Here is a 24,689-nt window from a genome sequence, read left to right on the forward strand (position 1 = left end):
AAGGACCTAGGACTATGTAGCATTTAATCCTTCCACCGAATCCTGTTTCTCACATGTCCCACTTCCCCCAAATGCTTAAATTCTTGTCTATTTTACCTACTAGCAGCAGCTGAGTTACAGGCTGAGTTAAGACCCTGCTGCATCCATTTAAATAGGTGCATAATTTTTGCAGGGTTGGGGCTAAAAGCAGCACTTGCTTATGCACAAATAGGAGCTTACTTGGCATGCAGTATTCCTCTGTGCTCATGCAGCTCTCAGATTTGGACATGCACTCACTGCCAGCCTAGATGTGTGTGATTGTGTGACAGATACTCTGTGTTAGATATTCCCTTGTAAGTGTAAAACTGTGCCTGAAAGCTATCTGAAGTTGTTTGGGGAGGAGGCCAACTGGAGCTTATTATCAGCATGAACATATGCTTTTATTTTTTGTTTTGCATTGTGAATTTAGAAACATTTGTTCTGAAGATAAAGAATGTCTCTGTAAAACTTTCGGAAGTGCCATTGTATTGCAGGAGCTTGCATCAGTTGAAATCATCATCTCTCTTCATGTGCATCACTTGGCCTATGATTAAAAAGTGTTAACTGATCTCTGTTGAAGATGCTTTTCAGATCACAATTTCCTACTGTTTGTGATGAGGAAACATTTTCCAAAAGTTCGTTTGATTTTTGTGTGTCTGGATATTTAAATGCTCGGTCTGAGATATTTTTGGGACTGGCTTTTAAAAGTGCAGAGCAAATGCTTTCTGCTTTAAGTCTCTTGTGCTGTTGGTCTGGCTTAAATTTTCAAGTAACTTGTGATTTTTGTCTTCACAATTGAGAAGACTGATCTTTTTTCCCTTGCCAGGTGGACTTATTATAACAGGCATGGTACTTGAAAATGTATTTAAACATTCCAAATCAATTGCTGTGTTAGCTGTTCTGTCATGATAGTTTATGATTCCTAAGGTCTAAGGGGGGTTAATTGTATATTTTTTGAATATATTTATATTTTGTATATTTTTACCTGTAACTGCATCTTTCCATGTTGAAAAGAAAAAAGTTCTCCTTTTTAAAGGAGGCATTTAAAAAATATCCTTTGTATAAGCATTGCTGCTGATGCAGAAAAATCAGAATTAATCATTCAAACACAGTGTGAAGAATGTATTTTGTCCTTCTCTCATTCCATATTGAACAGTTAGACAACCTGTTTGCACAGAGGCTAAAACTGAAACATTATTTCTTCTGTCTTCCAATCTTCTTCATTTCAACTTCATACTCAAAAGATCACTTTCTTTCTTGATACTTTTTGTAACAGTGTGTGAGCTGAAATTCGCACCACACACACACACACCCCCCCCCCGCCCGCCGACAATAACCAGGCTAGCTCAGTCTGGAAGCAAATGAAAGCTGTATTTACTAGCAAAATCTACAATCTATGATGAAATGCAATGAATATGTACAAATATACACTATTCACAACATTTACAAATATGTACAATCAACAGAAAAAGGACAGTCAAGCCCCTTTTGCTTCCTCCAAAGGGGCCTTCCCAAGGGGCCTCTCCCCTCCACCAGCCAGAAGGAATCTTCCCAGACCCCCCTGGCAGAAGGCAGAGAGTTAAGAAGCAGAGAGGCTGTTAGACGTAGCTCCTCAAGGTCAGCGTGTTATCTTCAGCCAGAAAAGAAGCAGCAGCAGCCAGACAGCCCAGCAAGCAAGCTGAGAACTCAGACTCTGACTGCCCCAACTTTGTTTTGAGTAGTGGTTATTAAACATTTCTCTCTCTCTCCAAAGGAAGTGTTTAGAATAAATCGTTATTTTGCTTTCTTACACCCAATAGTGATTTGTTTACATTATTTCGCTTTCTCTGCTTGAACTCTGTGAAGGAAAATTAAAAAGACAGTTTTAAACCATCACACTGTTTATGAGTGGAGAATCTTCACTTTGCTGCTTCTCTTTTTAGCTATTTCTTTCAATTATCCATCAGTGAAAGTTCACTCCATCTCTCCACAAGATCATCTGTAAACATCTCCACAGAAACCATTTGATGACTGTGGTTTGGCTGCTCAAGAGTGGCCATGTGTCCATTTTATATTGTGATATTTTTTTATTGTTTCTTCTAATAGTTCCCTTAGATAAGTTTGCTACTCACATGCATTTTGATGTCGTCTGTCACTTCAGCATAACAACCTACCTATATCAGATTAGTCCATCACCTGCTTTTTTAAAATATAAACTTCCCCCAGATTGTGTCGTTGTGCTGATTCACGGAACTGTCCCAAGTTTTATGTGGCTCAGGGTATCAACCAGGTGTAATAAACAGGCCAAGAGATTAACTCTTTACAGAACACTGTGCCCATCACCACTGAAATGTAGTAGGTCCACTGTACAGGTCGAAAGCCATGGCTTCAAGTTGTTGTGGTTTATGCCAGATGCAGGAGCAAAGTTTATATCCATTTTTCATCTAGCAGTACCTATTTTAAGGTTCAGCATGGAAAACCTGAACTTGCTGTGGAAGACAGAGTATTAACTCCTGTCAGGGCAGAATCCCTTGATGTTTACTTCAATACAATTTTCTGTAGTGTATACAGACCATGGTGCTGCCACCAGGGATTGTTTAAAGAGTCAATTATTCATTCCTGATTCATCTTCTCAGTGGTTCTCCTCCCTCTCCTTCCTCCACTTAATACCAGCTGTTGTGAGCTGTGTTGCATTTTCCCCCTTTTATGTGCTCAGTGAAGCACTTTTCTGAGTGACAGTGGGAAGAGTGACTGACTCCAGAGAGACATGGGACTGTTCTGCACAATGTCATGCTTAAGCAAGTCCAACAGAAACTCTTGGAGCTTGGCATCACCTTCTATGCAATATTTACTACATGTATTGCTTCCTATTTTTGCAGAGACTTGGATGCTAAGATTTGCAAGAGCCTAGTTGCATGGTGGGCATCAGGCGCTGCCATTTTAACTTGGCTGAAAGACTACTCCAGCAAGAAACTCTTAGAATTGTTTACACTCCTGTAGGTATTTCAAGCTGATTTCTAGGAAACACATTCCTACAAAGCATTTGCTTTACTTGAAAGTTTAAGATGATATCTGTCATGAAACCCAGATTGCTCCTAATTTGTCTGGACTGTTTAGAACTCATGCCCAAGTTCTAGAGGCAGTTTCTAAACCTAGTTTCTCTTAATGCTTGCATTGGATTCTTCCATTCTGTATTAGCAAGCAGTGTGGCCTACTAGGAATGGATTTATAGAGTGTCACAGTACTTAACTTTGTAGGTTTCACTGTAGTCCAGCTGCTCAGTGGTCCAATGACCCAAATGCCTGTTAGCAAGAGAGAAGGCTACCAATGCATCTGGAGGAAGCTTCTTCCACAAGTAATGCAGTTCCTGAGCTCTAACACTGGTCTACAGTGTTGGCTGCTCTTTGTGTCTTTCATCTATGTGATCTTGTGGTCACATCCATTATGTCTATTTTAAACCAAACAGATTATTTAGTTTTGGATAATCTTTTTCCTTAGTTTTCTTTCTGTTCTGTTGACCCAGTGCCCATTATTTTTGTGCAAGTGCTATTAGACACTTAACAATAAAATTTCTATTTACTATTTTCAAGTTGCCCAGATATGAGCAAAGATCATGGTTAGCTCAGTGCCTACTCTTTCCCACACTGAGCAAAGCTATTTCATAAGTCACTGATTTTTTTGTTCAGCATTCTTACTACTGGTGAGCAGATTTATGCCTAGTACCACTATAGGACTGGAGTGGGACTAGTTTTAGTCATCTTACTAGTGGCCACTTCTTGGGAGATGCTGTTCTTTTTAGTAAGGTCAGGAAGAGAGCAAGTATTGTTCTTCATTATCATTTAATTTGAGCAACTAGAGCTGCCCATTAGACTCAGCATTATCTGTACACCTTTCTGTTCATTTGGGTTTTCAATTAGACCTGAGAAGGATCAGCTTGATGGAAGTTTTTCTTTCAAAGATGCAGTCTTTGTTCTGTAGATAGTCCAAGCTCCTGTATGTTGGTCATGTTGTGAAAAACATAATGATAAAAAATTCAAGAGTCTTGCTCTGGCTTTTCTAACGGTGTAAGACCACTTCCAGGCATCAGACTTGCACAGTCATCTGTGTCCCTCCAGTTTGCTTCTTCAGCTCCTCGTATTCTTGGCATAGTTCCTCTAAGTCAGCAAGTGCCAACTTCCAACTTTCCTGGCTTACCTATTTCTTTGAAAACTTTCTAGCCTGCAGGAGTTGTGTTGTCAGTCATCTCATTGATCTGTTTTGCCACAGGGCTTCCTACTATGTCTGGATACCCTGTGTTTGTGGCTCAAGCAGAGATTTCATCTATGCCTGCATGTCATCCCTTAGACCACTCTGGAAATTTTCAAGCTACTACTTTAATTAATTTTAAAAAGCCTCCAGCTGATTTAAGTCTTTCCTTAATTTCGTCTGGTCTTGTTTTCATCTCTTTACCAATTACTAGTTCTGAGAGATACCTCCTCCACTGATTCTATTTTGATTCAGTGGGAATTCCACCTCACGATTCCCTTTTTTGAAAACTGGATGCCTCCCCTCACATGGTATTAATCCATTTTTACCTGGGAGGTTAAACAATTTGCCAGGCCTGTGGGTTGTTTTCTTCTCAGCTGGAAAGAGAATTCATCCTCAGAATGCTTTGATATAGTTCCATTTTATTTATAAAGAAAGTACAGACTTTTGTTTCCTGGAACAAAGAGAGAACTAAATAACAGGCAATAATTCCTTTTTTTCCTAAGCCTCATTCACCCAGTGTTTTACCACAAACAGCTTTTCTTCTACCAGAATCACAATGCTACTGTGTTGAGCTGTGCTGGTGCTTTCTTTATTTTGCTGCTTATCTGAATTAATCATCTTGCCTTGATTAATGACTCTCTGCATTAAGTATATCAGTTTCTGGAGAAACTCCTGGGTCCATATGCTTCGCATTTCTCTTGGTTTTGATGATAACTTCTGTAATTTCAGTTATCAGGCTCCATAAAAGAGTTTGCTTGTTTCTTACACTTATCTTGAATGAAAGGTGATGGTTTTGTCCAGCAGCTTCAGTGAGATTTCACTCAGCTCTTTCACACAACACTATTAAAATTCAACATCTCTTTGAACATAATTCAAAAGAAAGAGGATGTGGAACATTTCTGATCTATAACAAGTTTTCGCAGCAGGAGTTCCATGTTGTGAATAATTCTGGAGGCATAAAATTTTATTATTTTCCCTATGTCCTGTGTTATAATTCCATGAAGTATTTGACAGGAAGTACATGTCTTAACTTGCAATGTATTCTAAGGAGCAAGGGATGATAATATGCAAGAAACTATTCCTTGGAGTTAGGATATTTAGAACCAACTGTCTTTGCACTGAAAAATTGTCCTTAATTATGCCAGTTTTATAAATTGCATGTCTGCTAAGGTTCATCATCTCCAAGTGGAGATTTCTGTAGGAGGCCATCATTTTTCCCACTGAAAAATACCCTGCATTATGCCTTGCTTTCATAAATCTACCTCCATTTGCCCTTCTTTCCTGTCTCTCTTTATGAAAAGAAGTGCATTTCCATGTTTTTTTCATTTAATTTTCCATATTAAGTGAAATAGAGGGAGGGCTCAGGCAGTTCCTGCTAAGTGACTTAGGAGGATATGCTTTAGTTGCCTTAGAAAATGAAATCACATATAATACATATTTTTGTAAACATTTATTGTGTTTCTGTGATGTCCTCCCTCCATGACCAGCATCATTAATAAGTATATGAACATTAAATAGCTTCTACTGAAGGAGTAGAGAAATTTGGTTTTCTTCAGTCTGCATTCAGTAAGGTTCAAAGCACCTAGAACAGTAGGTCATGAAATTAAATACAGTTAACAGTGGTAGTTTGGATCAGAAAATTCCCTAGCTTTTGCCTAAATAGATGTGTAGCTCAGCCTAGGTTGTCCCCCAGATGCCTTAGTCCCTGATGGGGTTCCAGTCTGGCAGGGATGGTCTGATACCATTCATAAACAGCACTGAATCAAACACAGGATGAGGAAAGCCAATTTCAGGTGCTGTGCCTTTGTGATTAGGATGCTCCTCTAGGAAGTGAGAAAGAGCTTCATTCTACATGTTCTGAATCAAACTCATACTTCTTATTGCCTCATCTTTCCTCTACTATTTACCAATATGTGAAATAGTCTTGAAATTGGGAGTACTCTTCACCCTTTAATTAAAGCTAGGGATATGTTGCCAGCAAAGAAGAAAGCTCTCTCAAGGGGAGATTTTACACTGTTGTGATTATGGGGAGAGACCTCATCTCTGCTCCTTTGATTATTTTTAGTTTTTATTTCAAGAAAGAGTCCCAGGAGTAAAGACCAGAACCCTCATCTGAGCCAGAGACTTCATTGCTCTCAATCCTGCATTTTTTTCATATAAAACTGTTTTGAGGATAATTTGTCTCTACCCATATGGAGGAGCAGCATATTATCAGACTCAGTTCAAAAACTAGCTACCATTTTCCTCCCAGAACACACCAGCATGTGAAGAACCCAGTTCCTAAGCTGCAGTCTACACACACGATAAAGCTTTGTATATCTGTTTGGCAGTACTTGGTTTTCTTTTCCATTTTTTATTATATTCAGCAGAAGAAATACAGAATGCTGTCAGTTGATTGTTCCCTGTGTATAAAGCATTAGTCATGAGTCATATCCAAGGGCAAACCCCAGTGAGCAGAAGATCATGTCCCTGTAGCTGAATGAGTCTCCCTGCAAAACCACTGTTCCAGGCACATGGGTTGAGTAAGAACAACTGTACCAAACCCTCCCCTGCCCTAATTACTGGTTTCTGTGCTCCCAGTTCAGCATAGTTTATGAGTGCTGATATTAATTTACAGACAAAATTATTTCCCTGCCTTTTGTTCTTCTGTGCAGAACACAGTGCTTTCAAGCAATGGTGATTCCCAAGTTTTATTTTCCTTGCCTGGAATGGGACTTCCTGCATGTCTAATCAGTTCTCACCTTCAGAAAGAAGAGCAGATGAAAAGCGACACAAAGCAATTCAATGTGTAAAATATGCATATTTTAATTTAATAAAAGGAAAGCAGCAAGGGAGAGATAGGCACAGAACAGTAGCCCCTAGAGCTCTAGTAACTTGTCAAGCCATGTGAAATAAATACAGCGTTAGTAATTCCGTGGGCGTTCAGTCAAGGAGTGTGTGTTTACCATGCTCACTTCTAATTATGGCTCCTGTTGGAAAAGGTGCTTACAAGTGGTCCTTCTAAAATTTTTGTCCCTTTATTGTTTAGGTTCCACACCTTTCCGATACTGAAGGGAAAAGCTAATTACTGGTTAGCAGATTGTCTCTCCTTAGTGTGGTTTTGTCAGCACCACAATACTAAGCAGTGTTTATATTTAAATTATTTAATAATAAGGCTTGAGTTAGGAGTCTACTGAGAAGAATAAGAGCAGTTTATGTCTCTCTGAGAAAGCAGAAGTTACTGCAACACATACAATCATCCTGAGTTTGCTTTTCCCATTAGCTTCCAAACAAGTGTTGCTGAAGCAGCAGTGATATAACACGTGGAGCCAATGTGACATCCAGGTGTTTATATATGACCCTCTCTCAAGCCATCTTTTCAATGGCAAGTTAATTAAACATAGATTGTTAATCATTAATTTTTCAACCTAACACACATTTGCTGTCTGGCACAGCTATGACTTTACAAATGGCAACACTGACTGACAGACTTGACCCTTTTCATATCAAAATGATAAGTCATTCTCAACCAAAAGGTTTTGCAGAAAAAATTGGTTTTTGACTGTCATGCATTGTGAAGTTCTAGTTAATAACATAAATCTAAATCCCCTTCCCCCCAATTTATTTTTCTGAGTTTGAGTTAGCAGTTTCTCTGTTGTTTTGTAAACCATGAAAGCATTGTTGTTTTGTTTTAAAATATCCCAGAATTATGCTGTTTTCTATCTCCATTAAGTACAGTATTTCCTAGTTCCAGTATAGGACTTGAAAGAAGTCACAGTTGAGTTAATTACATTCAAGATATGTAATGGCATGACTATTATCTGATTCAGCAGGGGTTAGTACCTTGTTTTGTTGGTTAGGAGATACATTTGCTCATCTCATGTTTTGATTATCATTAGAAATTAGTTGGGTTTTGTTTGCTTGTTTGTCTGCTTCTCCAAATAGTTGCATTTAATAACTATTCAGGAAGCCTAAAAGACTGAAAAGGTGAAATTTTTCATTTATTGGAGATCTCTTCCAGAAAGCAGCTGGTATAATCAGCCTGTTATTTTTAGTGAACAGGCTGGACTTCACTGATTATCCCATCTATTTTCTCTTTAAATCATCACATTTTAGAAACTCTTCCACCAGTTGCCATTGAAAGAAGAGTGTCTGATCAGAGCATATCTTGTCATTTCCCCAACACTAAACTGAATAAGAAAATGACTGGAAAATGGGGCTTGGGATGCATCATTCATTGAAAAAGAAGCTTAGACATGAAGTGTCAGAAAAAAATAATAATAAAGGGAATCATATTAAATACTTTATTTACAATCTCTTAAAAACCTGCATTTGTGGCAGTGTTTTGGTGCTGATTCTCCTGATTCTGACTTTATTTTTCTCCTTTCTTGGAAAAACAATTCTGTGGTCTTTTGCACATAATTCATACTAAATATAATTCATCCAAATGTGGAAGTTCTTTGTATGGGACTGGCATGCTGGATAACCACAGCATGAGGTCTCTACACGTGGTAGATTTCATCAACAGGGAATCCTGCAGATGTCAAATGCACTGCTCATCTTTAGGTTGCAGGATTCAGCCTTTAATATGCAATAAATGAAGAGGGATGGTGTTATTCTTGTCTAAGAAATGTTTTGAGAATGAAATATAGAGCAGAACCTCATTGAAGATCATTAACATGTTACTCTCTAGGCATATAGGCTGAATGTAGATATGTCACACAAAATTATACACTCTTCCTTTTTCAGCAAAGGAACGCATTGCAAAGCTTTGTAGTGAGCTGCTATACATAACTCAGAGTGTATCACCTCCGTTCAGAAGACTTCATTCTACATTTCTTCTTCTCCTGGAATTGTTACTCTAAATTGCAAACATGAAACTGCCTGTGCTAAGTGATCTAAATAAGTTCAGGTTTATATATAACATCTTTTATGGAATATATTTGGGGGGGGTTATGTATATTTAGTTTTTATAGGCACAGAGTCCAAGGCTTAATTTTGCTGGGCTCTACATAAAAAGAAAAACCTTTATACTGAGGACCTTATAGTCTCTTTAAACTTGGGTTGAATGCAAACATAAAAAGTTCAGAATTGCTTGAACTGCTGTGTATTTGCGACTGAACCTCCTACTTTATTCTCCAAGCCCAGATGAAATGACTTACTGGTAACCAGAGGCACTTCTCCAAAGGCTGTACTGAGATTGTGCAGGCCAGGTCTGTGCTTCCTGTTCCTTCATTAATTACAAAGACACACTCCTTAGGGTCACTTTCCAGCACATGACCATATTTGAACACTGGGCACAGCAAAGTGGAAAATGTGGCTTCTGAGAAATCCATCACCAAGTTAAAGATGGGGCAGTCAGGTGACAGTATGAAACTCTGTGAACTGCCCCTGAACACTTATGTGTTGTTTGGAAAGAAGTTCAGCAAACAGCCTGATAGTCTAATATTTAAATTATCCAGGAAAAAAAGAAAATATTGTCCTCTGGTCACAGGCTGTAGTGAGAATTGTGTCTCAATGGTAAGCACAGGAGATGTGGTGACAACTGCTTGTAACAGGGATGACAGCATTCGATTGCGCTGTCTTCCTTGATTTAGTAGATTTGACTTCTACATTTTCACACAATGACCTAAAAGAAATATTATGCCCTAGAGTAACTTTGAAATTGTTTGTTTAAATTAACTTTCATTTGGATTTATGCTTAATGAAATCTTCAGAGGTGCAGGCAGCCCCTTACTAATGAAATGCTGTGTCTTTGAACCAATGAAGAGGGTTGCCAAACTGTAAGGATTCCTCTCTAAACGAGTGGGCTTTTATAATGTTACACTTGGGTGGCACAAGCAGAGTGCTAGATGATTAGTTTATGGTCTAGATCATTGTATTTTTATTACACTCATAAAAACTGTGTTTCTCCTCATTTTCGTAATGGCTTCAATGAGCTTCCATACCTTCTAGAGGCACATTAAATCGTTATGTGATGAAAGTACTGATTTAGTGGGGCTAATTTTAAAGGAAGATACATGTTTTGAATTCTTACCTTAATCTGATTGCTGACTTTAAAAACAAAGGTGAAACTATGTTAGAAATAATGAAATCTGCATGATCTTCCTTACAAAGGAAGTTCCCAGATGTGTGTAAAGAAAGCAATGCAAAAAAAGATACAAACAATAAATCTACGTCTGTCAAGGAAATAAATTACCTGTCAATTTAAAGTATTTTTGCTGATATTGTGGCATTATTAGTATTTAATGGGAGAATGAGTGGATTACAGGTATTTTTGTTTTAAAAATAATTTTAAGGGGATAAAAAAAGAAGATAAAAAAGCTTATTTTTATTCCTCACATTCAGTTGTGTTTCTTCCCCCCACTTCTGTTCAAAATTATAAATAACCTTGGATTAATTTCTCTAATTATAGTTTCTCTAAATAATTCTACTATGGTTTTGAAAGTTGTTTTAATTATGTTGCAAAATGGGGGGGGGGGTGGGGAGAGGAAGAAAAATGTTATTTGTTTCTCTATATGCAAGCTGTTCTTGAAAGAGAAGACAACATCATTATCCATGAATGGGAAACCTTTTTATTTGATATGTAATTAAAAAAAAATAATCCTTGAATTGAATGTATCATCTCATCTTCACACAGTTTAGACAAAGGCCTTTTTTGTTTACAAAATTTACATGTCAATACAGTTGCTGATAAATATTTCTGTGAAATAAACATAACCCTTCACAAAAAGAGCAGTTTACTCTTCATTCAGTAATTTTATATGCTATCAGAAAGACAATGAAAGTTGTATGCAAATATAACGTCAATGTACAGCATAATAATAACACGTTTTGGTGTTGTGCTGCTTGGTATTAATTCATAGAAGCCTTTTTGTTCAGCCATGGGCTGTGTTTGGAACAGAGATAGGGCAGACCAGAGCATCTCTGCTTGTTCTGCTGTTTGTGGGAGACATCTACAAAGCCTTTAGCTGAGGATGAGCTGTATCCTACTCTGTGGCTGATGTATATTATTAAGCAGTCATGCTGATACTGAAGATACACTGTTTTCTTCTATTCCTACTGTACCTGTACTATGTGAATGCACAGTCTGCTGCAGGAGTTGGTCTTTCCTTCTGCCTCCAGAAAGAAAAAAAACAGGAAGGTAAAAGAAGGGAGTTGGAGAGAGAGAGAGAAAAAAGCCAAAACAAATGTTAAGGAAAGGAAATTAAAGGAGAAAGGATAAAAAGGAAATAAAATAAAAAAGAAAATGAAAGGCATGAAGAAAGAAAAACAAAAGGAAAGAAAAAAGAAGGAAGAAAGGAAAAGAGATGTAAGAGAAAGTAACACACTTTTGCCACAAGTCTTCTTTAAATGTGATTTTGGAGGGATGATTTCTCCATCTGAAATGTTTCTGGAAGAACAGATTTGATTTTTGGTTTTCCTGCCTTTTCCTCATTGCTGTTGTTCAGATGAAACTTTCAGGATTTTTTCAGCAATGCAGTATTTAATGGTTTTCCTAGATGGCAATGGTAATAAGAAAGAGACTGAGGACACAAAAAGGTTTAAGTACATGACACTTCAGTAGGTGCATACTCCTTTAATACTAAATATCAAATCCCAGATAGCTGTCTATCCTGCAGCCATTGTTCAGTGTTCCCTTTGTGGGTCTGAAAGTTTGATGGAAGAGCAGCTGAACACAGTATGAGGAATGAGGAGAGATTTTTGTGGAAGACCTGACTTGAAATAACTGGAAATTCTTTAATATTTCATGGATGCCTGCAAAATATGATGCCAGTTTATTCAAGGATTTGAAAGCAGCTGCAGAGTAAAAGTGTCTAATGAAAATGAAATAAATTTCCTGTGAATGGAATAAATTTTGATTGTGTGTCTGAGTGCAGTAATTATACATGTCACGCAGTAATTAGGCAGTCACAATGTGGCCACGGTGTCTTTCTTTGTCTGCAGATGGTCTGGGAGAACGGCTGTGTCGTTATTGTCATGCTGACACCCCTCGCAGAAAACGGAGTCAAACAGTGCTACCACTATTGGCCAGACGAAGGGTCAAACCTCTACCACATCTATGAGGTACCTAAACAAAATATCTGGTTGTAAACGTGACAGGAAGCATACAGCTTAATTTCACGTGGGGAAAAATGGTGTTTAGGCTGATCTGACGTGGAGGTTGAACTCAAGGCTCTCAAGTGCTCCTCATATGCCTTCAACTCTTTTCAGCTTTGCAGAAAAGAAACCGGCACAGTTTTAATAGCAAGGTAGTTTCTGCTGGATAAAATCTCATAAATAATGAGCCAAGTATTACAATCAATAAAGGATAACAATTTTGTTTTTCAAATGCTTTTGCAAGTGGTTGAAACGTGAAACCATGTATTTATATTTTATAGTAAACAGTATTTTTAGAACTAGTGAATTTAAGCCATATGTATATCTTTGTAGAATAGCTGCTCTATAGATTTAGCAAGTAGTGCTATCTGTTTTTACCTCTTGCCTCAGTCACAGCAACAAATATATATTTGTATTTTCTAGTTCAAAGTATCACCAGTTTGGTCAAAATATACCATTGACAATGGATGTCAGATTCTTCCACTTGTCAGCTGAGGAAGAAACTAATACCACAATGCCAAACACGAAGAACAGGGAAATGTGAATATTGTTGTTTAAACTAAAACGTGAACAAACTCATTTTTGCGAAGATGAACTCTGTAAATAAACTACATTTGTTTTTTAAACTTAGTTTCTACATAGCAGGAGAAGACCACTGAGTGCAGACTGGGCAATATCTTGTGGGCATTTCTGAATACAAAGTGACTGACAGTCCTAACATAATTTCAGGCAGTGTCTTTTGTATACATAATGACATAAAGTTTCACTTTAGTTTTCTTTTGCATTAAAACTGTCAAGATATTTTTATGTCTTCAATAAAATAGCAGTGACAGCTAACTCCTCCCTGATAACTACATCAATGACTAAATTAAAAAAAAAAAAATCCCAGCAGTTCCTATGCAGTTCTGTCATCCTAGACATCTTTTACCTACAATACTGATGATTAAGGCCTACAGCTGAAATTGCTGATCTCCATGTGTTCCTTCCTGTGGGCTGTAGGTAAACCTTGTCTCTGAGCACATCTGGTGTGAGGATTTCCTTGTGAGGAGCTTCTACCTGAAGAACCTGCAGACAAATGAAACCCGCACAGTGACACAGTTTCACTTCCTCAGCTGGAATGATCAGAGGGTTCCTGCTTCCACAAGATCACTTCTGGATTTCCGCAGGTAAAGCACAAAGTATGACAATTTGTTCAAAGACAATTACAGAATCTGAGGAACTAAACTTAGTCCTTTTTGCAGTCTTTTAAATATTTCTGGTTAGAAAGGGGATTCTTCAGCCACAATGCCAAATTAACACAAAAATCTGCAAGTAGGCTGATGTTTAGTGTTGTCTCACATATAGATGTTGCCTGGTTTTAAGACATACTCATTTCCCATTTACAGATCAATACCTTTCTTCCCTTTGTACAGCTCTTCAGTGCTTTTATATTTCTTTGTTTTCCAAGTATTTACCCATTCTGCAACCTCCAAGCTCTTTGTGCGGCTCCCCTATGATCCTTATTGCAGGAATCTCACAAATAAATTATGTAGTGTGAGCACACTTGAAAAACAAAAAAAATCACAATAGCAGCATTCCTGGAGGAGTGTTTCTTTGTAAGGATCAAACAGTGAGGTCTCCAGACCTTCTGTGGCTGCAGGAAGGTGGAAATTTGAGAAAGCAGATGAAAATGTTGACAAAACATACCCTCTGGAATTTTAAGGAAAGTCAACATGGCTTTAAAATACAAAGATACAAGAACCCAAAACCTGTGAAAGTCTTTTCCACCTTCCCTAATGTTTGCTGTGTCTAAATTTTAATTTGAAAATTAAAGCCATGCTCGATAAATGCTGGAGAAAAATAATCTTCGTTTGATTGCGAACCGTGCCCAGTGCATCATGTGTAGGTGTTAGCATGTATCAGCTAATCCACAGCGCTGCGCTTACGATTAATGAAAAGAATCTCCAGGAGGTTTGGGGAGTTAGTTCTCAATCCACAAGTGGCCTGTGGGATCACATGTTTTCCTCTCTGGGCTACAATATTATCTACAGCCTCCCAAAGTGATTATATGGGGCTTGGTGTTCAAAAGCTCCAGACTTGTTTCTTTGAATAAGTGCTGGAAGCTCTGACTGATGCCAGTCAGAGTTAACACACCTGTACCTGAGGGGAGAAGCTGGGGTATACCCAACGGGAACTGGTTATGCAGTTGTTTGTTGGCAAAATTTTAGCCATACAAATTTAGGGCTAAATGGCACCCTTCATCCATCAGTATTCTTGTAGATACTGCTTTTCAAAGCAGAGAGTCATCTCTCACGGTGCAGGTCAAGTAATGAAGGACAGCTTCAGTGAGTTACTAGGAGCTATGTCTAGGTAAGGATATAAGGATATACTACAGAGTCATGACATAAAAGCAATAGCAGAGGAGGGAAGCACGGTCATAGGATGGAGTAGAAGTTGTAATTAAATTTTCATAATTCTCTGGGTTCAAACTTTGATGTGATTTTCATGGGTTGATTTCCCTTTGCTTGTGATACTGAAGAAGTTACTTATAGTGAATTTCTGTAACAAAAATTCTGAACCGGTTCCCTTAAGACGTGCAAGGCTGCAGTACTGAGCAAACTCAGCTCTTTTTGAAGTTAGTGGGAAATCTGCTAGCAATTCTAACTTGACTATAAATGAGCCCATACAGCCAGGACATGGGAAGCTGGGAACACTTCGACTCCAACTTGCTTCAGTAAGAATTGAGGTCCCTGCATGAACTGCAGGATTAGATCTACAGTAAGTCGCAGTTCACATTGTCAAGAAAGCACTTCTTAGAGTGACATTGTTCAAGGGTTAAATAGACATATTGGAGAAGTGCTATGCAATACTTTGAAAAAGAAAAAATATAGATGAGGAAAGTAGTGGAGCTGCCATTCTTTGTATTTAAAGCCAGTATGGGAATGAACCTGTTAAGATTTAATTGAATTCCGAGTGTTCATTTCATATGTATTCACAGTCCAGTGTAGGCTACTGTAATCATTTGCTACGTGCAGGTTTTGTACAATGAACTCATAATACTGAATGCATAGTAAAATTCCGCCTGGAAAGGAATTTTGGCATGCACAATAGCTGGTCTGTGAATCTCAGTTTTCTTGGTCATCTGATGTTGCTGGGTTTTTAATAACAAAAAAACCAAACCAAACCAAACCAAAACCCTAATGCACTATTGCTAAAACGATGTATTTGGAATTCATTTACACATGCTTTGCACCTGAAGCTTCCTATTTAAAGTACAAACTCGGCTGGATTGCAACAGCTGAGTCACAAAGCCCTTAGAATAAACATCTGACAGCACTACCCTACCCATAGTAGGGTAGTGTTAGGAAGGGGCTGCTCTCATTTCTTTTAATCTTATCTATGTTTTTATGTGCATTCAGTGTGTTTGTGTATATATGGATATGTGTGTATATTTATATATTCACATACATATATGAAATTAAACATATACATAACCAACCCTCTATTTTTTATAATTCATCACCAAGAAAAATTGGATTCCCAAAATTACCTTGCCCAGAGTCTGTGGAAATATGGACCTTACAATTTTTATTGAAGTAAATTTTGCAAGTCTCTTTGAAAACTGAAAGCTTACATTTATCTTACTATGTATCAAACAGTATTTTAGATGGTTTTGCATCTAGCAGATACATTAAACCTTGTGGAATAATCTATCATACTTTTATAATGTAGGTATAAATTGCCAAAAAGAGATTATTCTGTGTATTTTTAAAATCTGTACAAATGACAGTCCCTGAGAGGTGAGGCTACTACAGAAACCACTGGTCAGTTTTAAACGCTTCTGGAGTCCTAATTTCATTTTGAACAATAGACCAATCATTATTGCTCTGGACTAGCTTGTTAGTCATGCACTGATATGTGTAATTAAATATTTCTTGAGCCCAGAGGGAGCACATTTACACTTTAAAGAGGGACTGCTAAGCTAAAAGATAATTAGCATCACATGTGAGGGCTTTGCTTAAAATACATATCTATTATGCTATCACTTCTCGCTGTGTGCAATGGCATTTACTAACACTGCTCACTTTAAAAATGGACAAATTCTTATTTTGCCAGCTAATTAGCGGTTGCCAGTGTCATTTTTGTGATGTTGCAGCTAGTAATATGAGCCCAGTTGCATAGTCACAAAAGTGATCATTGGAAACTGTGACTCTGCTGCAGGGACAATGTGGGAAACCCCTTTTCTGAGCCTCTAACGACCTCTGACCTTTGCTTGCTGATGGTTTGCATGATGATTTCTTTTTCACTCAATGAGCCAAGGGTTGGTTTGTATTACTAATCATTCTTTCTAAGTGAATTCTTCCTGTATATGTGTATATATATATATATATATATAAAAAATATATATTTTCCTCAACATTCAAGAACTATGCTTACTGATGAATTTTCAGCTCACTCTCATTAGCCAGAACTAAGAAGGAAATAAGATGTTGCTGCATTTCTAAATATTTTCATAAGCTAAATATAGACAGAGCTATGAACCAGCTGGATTGGAACTCTTTGTTTTAATGTGCTTTCTGAAATGTGTGATGATGAAAATGTTTGAAACGCCTTCAATAAAACTGACAAACATAAGGTGTCTTTCCCTAACATGTGTCTCTGGCTGTCTGATTTACTGGAAGATCTGATGTACTGATAGGCTTAAATTGAGTTTGCCATTGAAATTTTATTAGGACTTTGGTAGATGGCTAGTCACAACACGCAAACATCATATTAATGGTACCATACAAGGAACAAAGGAACCACACAAGCAGGAAAAAAAAATGGTAAATGCTCCTCTGTGGTTATTAGCTTTCATTTAGTTCTTTAAACACAGACATTACTTTTTACTAATGCACATTATGGGGGATGGAAGGAGAATGACCAGCTGCAGGTAGGGGAATGCAGACTGACTGTATCAGATGTTACTATAGACATTTTAAATATAATTTACTGTACAATATAAAAAAACCTCAAATACCAGGCTTTCTATTGTATGGGAGGAGTTAGTTCTCAGGTATGACCGTTACGGATTGAGTAGTTCAGTTACGTGAAAACTCTGCTGCACCTTAAGTCATTGAAGTTCTGCTTTGTAGTGCCTGCATATATTTGCATTTATGGACATAGAAATGGTCCATTTACCTTCTAAAGTCAGGTGCTTCTCAATGACCTACCACTTACTTCACAGAACATCGTTCTACTGTATTACTTACTTCCATCAAGGAATATAGAGACACCATGTACTCTGCAAGTACAATTTACATTGGTAATCAATGCAGTAAGAATTGTGACAAATTCCTGAATTCTAATGTTTAAAGGGAATCATGACAAGAACTTAATAATCTTATCAAGTTTGGTTAGAATCTTAAATAATAAAAAGCAGAATATGAAAACACAGTTACATGGGAGAGCAGCAGCACCTCCATTGCCTATTTGCATTGAGTTGCAGGTATCCTGACTCCCTGTCAGATCAGAACTTCAGGCATCTTCAGGCTATACTGTAAGCAGTGTTTAAAGATATATGCATGTTTTCACAGCACAGATGTTAGTGAATAGATGAACAGCCAAGAACTAAATGATTCAGTAGGTTAGTTATGCTTTAAAATTCATAATAACCTCATGCCACAGTTGCCAAATTCCTGTGGCACACTTGAGTTTAGCAGTCAGCATCCTATTTAGTACTTACAGTGAGCTGGTGACTATGAGAGAGTCTGAGCACCCCTTGGAAGCTGCCATATGAAATAATTTTATATGAGACCTTCTAGCTCCAGTAAACTCAAATATCTCATCAAGTAAATGGAATGGTTTTAATTTCTTGAAGCAATACTTTCCCATTTTAGCCATTATTCGGCTTGCCTTGTTAACATAAGTGTGCATATTTTATAGGTTTCTGGGCCTGTAACATACTTGACATTCAAAATATATCCTAAAGCAGAAGAGGAGGGTTGGGATTTGGGGTTTTGTAAGGTATTTTAAATAGATTCAAACCAGTTTTGTGGTCTCTGTTCTTAGATGGAGTATCTTAGTTTGCTTCAGCCCTAGTTATTTCCTTGAGTTTACGTATCAGCAGACCTCTTCTGTGCTTCACTTTTATTGACTTCACATCTATTTTCTTGCCACTGAGAATGTTTAACCAGGAAGCTGTAGAAGACAAGAATGTGTAAATATTAAATATATAAGGCTTCTGCACTAGAACCAAAGCAGTAAAGCTTACTGATGGCTTTAGCTATTTTTACCACGATAGATTACATTTTAGAATTTTGTGGGCTTTTCAGGAGATTTGGTAATTGCCTTTCTAGGGACAACTGGTTTTACAAATCATCACATACTGTACAAAGTATACCAGATAGCCTTTTGTGTTTTTCATTTTGGATTCAGTTTGATGCCCCTTGATATTTCTGTGAGCAAGCTTATGAACTTAAAGTTGCCTTTCAAATTAAAGCATCTCAAGATAATCTTAGGTTTGGAGCTAAAACATGAGACATTTGAGAAAAGAGGTCATTTATTTTGCCTAGCCAACAGCAACAATGAAATGTTTACTGGGATTTCTACAGCAGCAGAGCAGAAGCAAACTTTAAACAAGATTATGTAGGTAACAACTGCTTGTTTTATTGGGAAATTATCAGCCTGACTGTTTCTTTAAAGACTGCAGTATTTGCTTTATCTAATTGCTTGTTTTTGACAGTTGGCTGGAGAAACTATGGAATATACTTAATTAATTTTTTGTGTCTGTTTTATTTCAGAAAAGTAAACAAGTGCTACAGGGGTCGCTCTTGTCCAGTAGTTGTTCATTGCAGGCAAGTACAATTTCTCAAATAGTTTAGAGAGAGTTGTATGAGTAAGAATTTAATATAGATGTTAAAAAAATGAACAAATTAAAGCTTTAGATTAATCACTAAACAGCAGTGAGTTAGGCTGAAGTATTAAATGTAATTCAGCTGTTTTTTTAATGCTAATTAATACTTAGGATCTGTTTTCATAATAAAATTATCCAATCCTATGATTTTGTAGATGTTGTGCTATGACTTAACAATGTATGGCCACCCTTTCCAATACAAGATGCACTTCAGTTTCATAAATCTTCTTCAGAATGCTAATGGTTCCTTGCATTCCCTACCAAATTAGTCTTTATTATAGTAACACTGAATTATGTTTTATTTCTTCTTTGCTTGCATTTAGTGATCATGGTTAAAAGAGGGCAATGTCAGGGGATGGAAACTACCCAGAGATTGAGTAATCTGTTAAACACAGATTATCTTTAGGCCTGACAGTCCAATGCACATAAGAGGTATCAGGCAGATCACTGAAAAACTTTAACATAACAACGTTAATGTTTGGTTTTTACCATTGGAGGTTCTGAGTTATAAGGAGAATGATGCACTTATTTATCGATGATATTCTTGTACATAAGGAAGGTAGAGAAACCAGCCCTGCTAAGAGGCAGGTTGTTTGACATGTGGCACTCCATTTTGGGTGAGGAGGGAGGGGATGTGTTTCTCACATGTGGCTCAGCAGAGTCACCTTCCACTGGTGAAGTGGCCCTCTGCAGAGGTGAATGCCCTGGAGGAGATTTGTTTGCATTGCCTTCAGGAAGCCTGAGAAAAGAAACATTTGATGCAAAATGAAGAACCTTCAAGTTTCTTGCTCTTTCCTTACTGTGATGCATGGAAATGTCTACCATTGGCTCATTACTTTTTTTAATTGAGCCTGATTGCTGCCTTTTCTCTCATTATTCAGCTTAACTAATAAGATTGTACCTTTGTTTTCTTCATAGAGATAGGGGGGGGAAAAAAAGTTATTACCATACCTCATTTTTTCTAAGCAGTGATCTAGTAACTGGAAGAGAAAAGCTTCTGTCTACAGAGACTTAACAAAAATTACATTTCATAGCCCACCTGTAAACAGAATGTAATAATGCGCTTCACACTGTTCTATTATTTTTCCTTTCATTAATTCTTGTACACAAATTGAGCTATCAATAAAAATAATGACTTAATTAATAAAACTACATACCAGTCTAATTGGTCACACATGCACCTTTGTAAAAATTTTGGGGAGGGGAAGAAAAAAAAAGCTTTTACTTAAAGTCTTAATTATGTTTGCTAACAGCAGCTCTAAAAGAGCATCATGCTGGCAATTACATGTTGCTCTCTGAAAGGGACACAAGCTGCATTCAGATTAGGGAGTTTTCCCCCTCCTAAGGCTTGGTCTCACATCTCTGAGGAAGGGTTGATGATACACAAAAGTTCAACCTGTTTCTTAGGAATTACATGATAATGTCTTTTTCTGATCATTGCAACTAAGGCAATGGAGTAATAGGAAAGGTAATAAAATAAAAGGAAAGGTAAAAGAAAAAACGAGCTGCTTACGATGTATACTGAAGAAAGATTGCAGTCCCTCAGTATCAAATATTTCGGTTCTCTAGCAGATTTTTGTACACATTCCCTTTTACCACTGTGTTCAAACGCAATCTGTGACACTTTGGAACCATTCTGGGTAATGGTCTGGTCTGGCTTATTCTGTGCTTGATCTCATATACAAGTGACTAAGCTCATTATATGTACATTTTTTAAATAGAAATGGTATCCTGTTTTAGTGTTAGTGACTTTTCCACTGTTGCTTAAAATGCTTTGCTTGCATAAGGAGAAATTGACTTAAAAAATCAAGACAAACCCCTGTTATCAATGCAAGCTAGCAGTTAATCTTTTACAAACTGCTTGTGTTAATTCTGTACAAGCCTTCTTTCCTCTCTCAATACCCTCCTTTAACCCCTCATTCTCTCCCCTCATGTATAACAGTATGACATTAGGGGCAGGTATCTCCATATTGAATCTAGATGCACGTTGATCAGCTTTATTTTTTCTTTTTCCCTTTCTGTTGGCAGTGATGGTGCGGGAAGAAGTGGAACCTACATTCTAATTGACATGGTTCTCAATAAAATGGCTAAAGGTGAGAATCAAAAGGCTTGTTACTTCCTTAGTACTGAAAGATGTGCTTGTGTTGCCATGACAACGTGGGGAGCAATATTCACAGAAAATCTGAGAATAAATTAGAGGCAAATTGTACTCTTTCCTGAATGCTCTTAAGTTTTATTTTTATAGCAATTTCAAACAACAAACTCGAATGCAAGTGCTTGGTGAAGGAGCAGGTGCTTTTTCACTATTGAGAAGCATTTAAATTTTGGATTTTATCATTTAAAATAGTCATCACACCACAGTTTTTAGAAGATACTCTGGCTCTGTACAATCCTTATTTTGTGCTTACATGCGTTAGGTCCTGGGCTGCTTCGTGACTGTTGCCAGGTCAGCTGTCACCTACGCAGCCATGATGGTCATACGTCATTACATTTCCTTTCGTAGATGTCCATTGCCACCAAAGTGCCTAGAAATAGTGGTACCAGACAGGGCTTCATAGGCTGTGCTAATTATTCTCTTAAAGAGCAAAAAGAGTCTAGTGAACAGGACAGAGGACTGAAAATAAATCAGCTAATGCTCTGTTCCCAGTTCCGCCACTCTCCAGTATTGAACAATTTGTTTAACTTTTCTGTTTCTTAGTTTCTTTATCTGTGAGACGTAATTTTATGATGTCAGAAATCATCCATCAACATAAATATAGTATTGTTGTTTGTTTAAATGAAGTCTATAGATTCTCTAGTGATTGGGACCATTCCTTTACTTTTTATTGATTGATATAATCTTTGTGTGTTAAAACTAAACCAAATTTTTAATACTGATTCTGTCTCCAAAAGGAATGAGGGTAAAAGTGGGCATGTAAGCCCGACCATATGTTAAAAAGACTTAATAGTAGTCAACTTTATTTATATATTATCCTCCTTCTTCATGCTTTTGGACATGTTTGTATCACAGTTTCTTAGAACTACATTTTAAGAGGAAGAGAAGCCTCGTGAGGTTGAAAACAAACAGAAAATAGTAATTTGCCTTTCTTAGTTCTCAACCTAAACTCTTAAGCCACCTTGATCTGTCATTATGAACATACATGTATTTAAAGAAAAATGATAAATTGTAAAAACATATATTTATATAAATGATATTTAGTTCTTTGAGTTCTAATCACTTTGAGTTCTAATCACTTTCTAATCACTCAGTTGTTTAAAATTTGTAAAAGGACATATTTCATATGTAGTTTAAAATCACATTCCATGCCTTGCACTCATGTGCTTTTGCATCCTGGAGATCTGAGTCTTGTGGGATGTAGCAACCTCCTGTCCCTTTAGAAAGAAGAGTTAAGGATTTTTTCACTCTCCAGATTTTCCTAACATATCTCATCAAATGGGGACTGAATTTTGTGCCCATGAGCATCATGTGGAACTTGCTGCTGATGTTAAAAGAAGATGTATGTTTGCCTTCTCCTTAGCAGTGTACTGAAAATAAATTTTTCAGTGGGATGAGATTGGTTTTTCATGCTTGTTGGAAAATAGGTTTTCACTCTGTGAAGGAATCTGGAGATATTTCCAATGCTTGTTATGTGCCATGTGACAACCTAGTCTTTAAAAATAGAAGCAATGGTACCTCGTAAAATTAATGTAGACCTTTGTTAGGTATTTGTTCGGCTCATTGCAGTCATCAGCAATGAGCAGCTGTAATGAAAACTAGATTTAAAGTATATGCAATTTACTCACATAAAGAAGTAGATGAGAAGTATTTTCTAGCTTGAGGCTTTCAGCCACTTAAGGGAGGGTTGACTTTGTTGTAAAAGCACTGAAGAATGCCATTTATTGACTCCATTGTAGCATGTAATGTCAAATTCCATTTTAAGTGTGGGCTTAGCCCTGGACAATACCAGACAAGTCATGTGAAACTGGCCAGAGAAAGGCGTCGCAGGGCTTTATGGAGATCGGTCACCCCCATTTTGTTCTTGACCTGCTCCCCTCTGCCCATGGGGGTTTGCAACGCAAAATCCTCTGACCTGGCGCTTTGGCTGGGGTTTAAATGAAAGATCAAAGGGCAGAGCGGGCATCTCAGCCCTGCTGAGGTGGGCCTTTCCCAGGCTGTCACACTGTGCGGCCACCAAAGGTTTTGTTCGGGCGGGAACCCGCGCCCAGCCTGTGCGGCCGGGGCCCTCTTTGTCTGGCCTGAGAAGCTGGAGGCCCAGGTTGAGGATCCAATGTTCATCAAATGATCAAAGGCCTGAAGCCCTGGACATGAAATCTTTCTTTCCATTTCCTTTTCTTAGAGAATGAATTGCACGAGTGGCAAAGAATGCCCTTTCCAAAGCTTTTATGTGGAGTGCGAGGGCTAACTTCAGAGTCCTTCAGCGCTACACATAAAAATCTAAGTGCACTTTCAATCTGGACCCAGCTGCAAGGCCAGCATCTAGTAACATTTCTTTCAAAAAGGCTTTTAAGGATTAAGGCCTTCAGTCTTTCAAAAAAAAAAAAAAAAAAGAAAAAGAAAGAAAAACAACCCACAAAAAACCTCCCCAACAACCCACGAGAAAACGAAAAAAAAAAACCACCACAAAACCAGACTTTTAAGAATAAACTTAGAATGATTTGAGTTTCTTGTCCTACTGTCTGGTTTATTAGAAAGTAGACAATAATGCATTTTTAAATCAAAGTAAATAGAGGAGTACTTAGTTTCGGCAGTGGGAAAGTAGAAAGCAATCAATAAATGCCTTGGCTCTTTAGTGGGGCTTTTAATAGGGTAGGCTGAGAAAAGGAGATCCTTTTTCAAGTAATGATTTACTTCCCTGCATTCTCTTAGACAGTTAACTGTAAATGCCTTTGTCATTTACAATTTCTTCTCCTACTGCTCATTGAATTAGTGCTAATACTTAGTCTATTAAACATGTTATAAATTCATATCTTCCACAATCTTGTCTGTTGAAGTGCCTCGTATTATTTTAGGTGCTGAAAAGCACCAGAAAGGAATCTGTTCTTAAAGCCTAATGCAGGGGGAAAGAAATCAGGTTGGGAAGGATTTTGTGCTTGACACCTGCCACTTCAGCCTGACAGCCCCAACCCCTCCAAGAAAGCAGGAATGAAGTTTAAAGAAACACAAAGCTCCCTATTTTAGTGTGCTTGCAGAAGAGAAGAAGTTGGTACTGAGGGTAGAAATGCCCCCTTGGTGTGCTTAGTGGGGTGGTGAGCTGGTGGGAGGGCACACAAGAGCAAGCAGAGAGCTCACAGGAGCCCTCACTCAGCAAATGCCTTCCCAGCCCCCAGCTGCCTTTGAAAGCTATGCAGTGCTGGCCTGCAGGACTCCCTCTGGCTCTGCACAGCATCAGGAGGGCTGTCGTGTTGGGTTGTGTTTTTAATGAATTTCACTGTCCTCTGTGCAGTAAATGTAATGACTGCATCTGTGCGTTCGCTCCAAACATACACTGAA

At 37.7% G+C, this 24,689-nt stretch overlaps 1 protein-coding gene across 1 annotated transcript in view; it reads left to right on the forward strand.

The window, feature by feature from the left end:
• Window positions 1-24,689, forward strand: part of PTPRN2 (protein tyrosine phosphatase receptor type N2) — a 592,229-nt gene that overhangs the window by 550,440 nt on the left and 17,100 nt on the right. The window contains exons 18-21 of the mRNA XM_054390032.1: window positions 12,172-12,291; window positions 13,324-13,490; window positions 19,086-19,139; window positions 21,227-21,291. Coding sequence (XP_054246007.1) covers window positions 12,172-12,291; window positions 13,324-13,490; window positions 19,086-19,139; window positions 21,227-21,291 — 406 coding nt within the window. The remainder of the gene's footprint in view (window positions 1-12,171; window positions 12,292-13,323; window positions 13,491-19,085; window positions 19,140-21,226; window positions 21,292-24,689) is intronic.

Source organism: Indicator indicator, chromosome 20 (genome assembly GCF_027791375.1).
Source record: "Indicator indicator isolate 239-I01 chromosome 20, UM_Iind_1.1, whole genome shotgun sequence".
Taxonomy (NCBI): Eukaryota; Metazoa; Chordata; class Aves; order Piciformes; family Indicatoridae; genus Indicator; species Indicator indicator.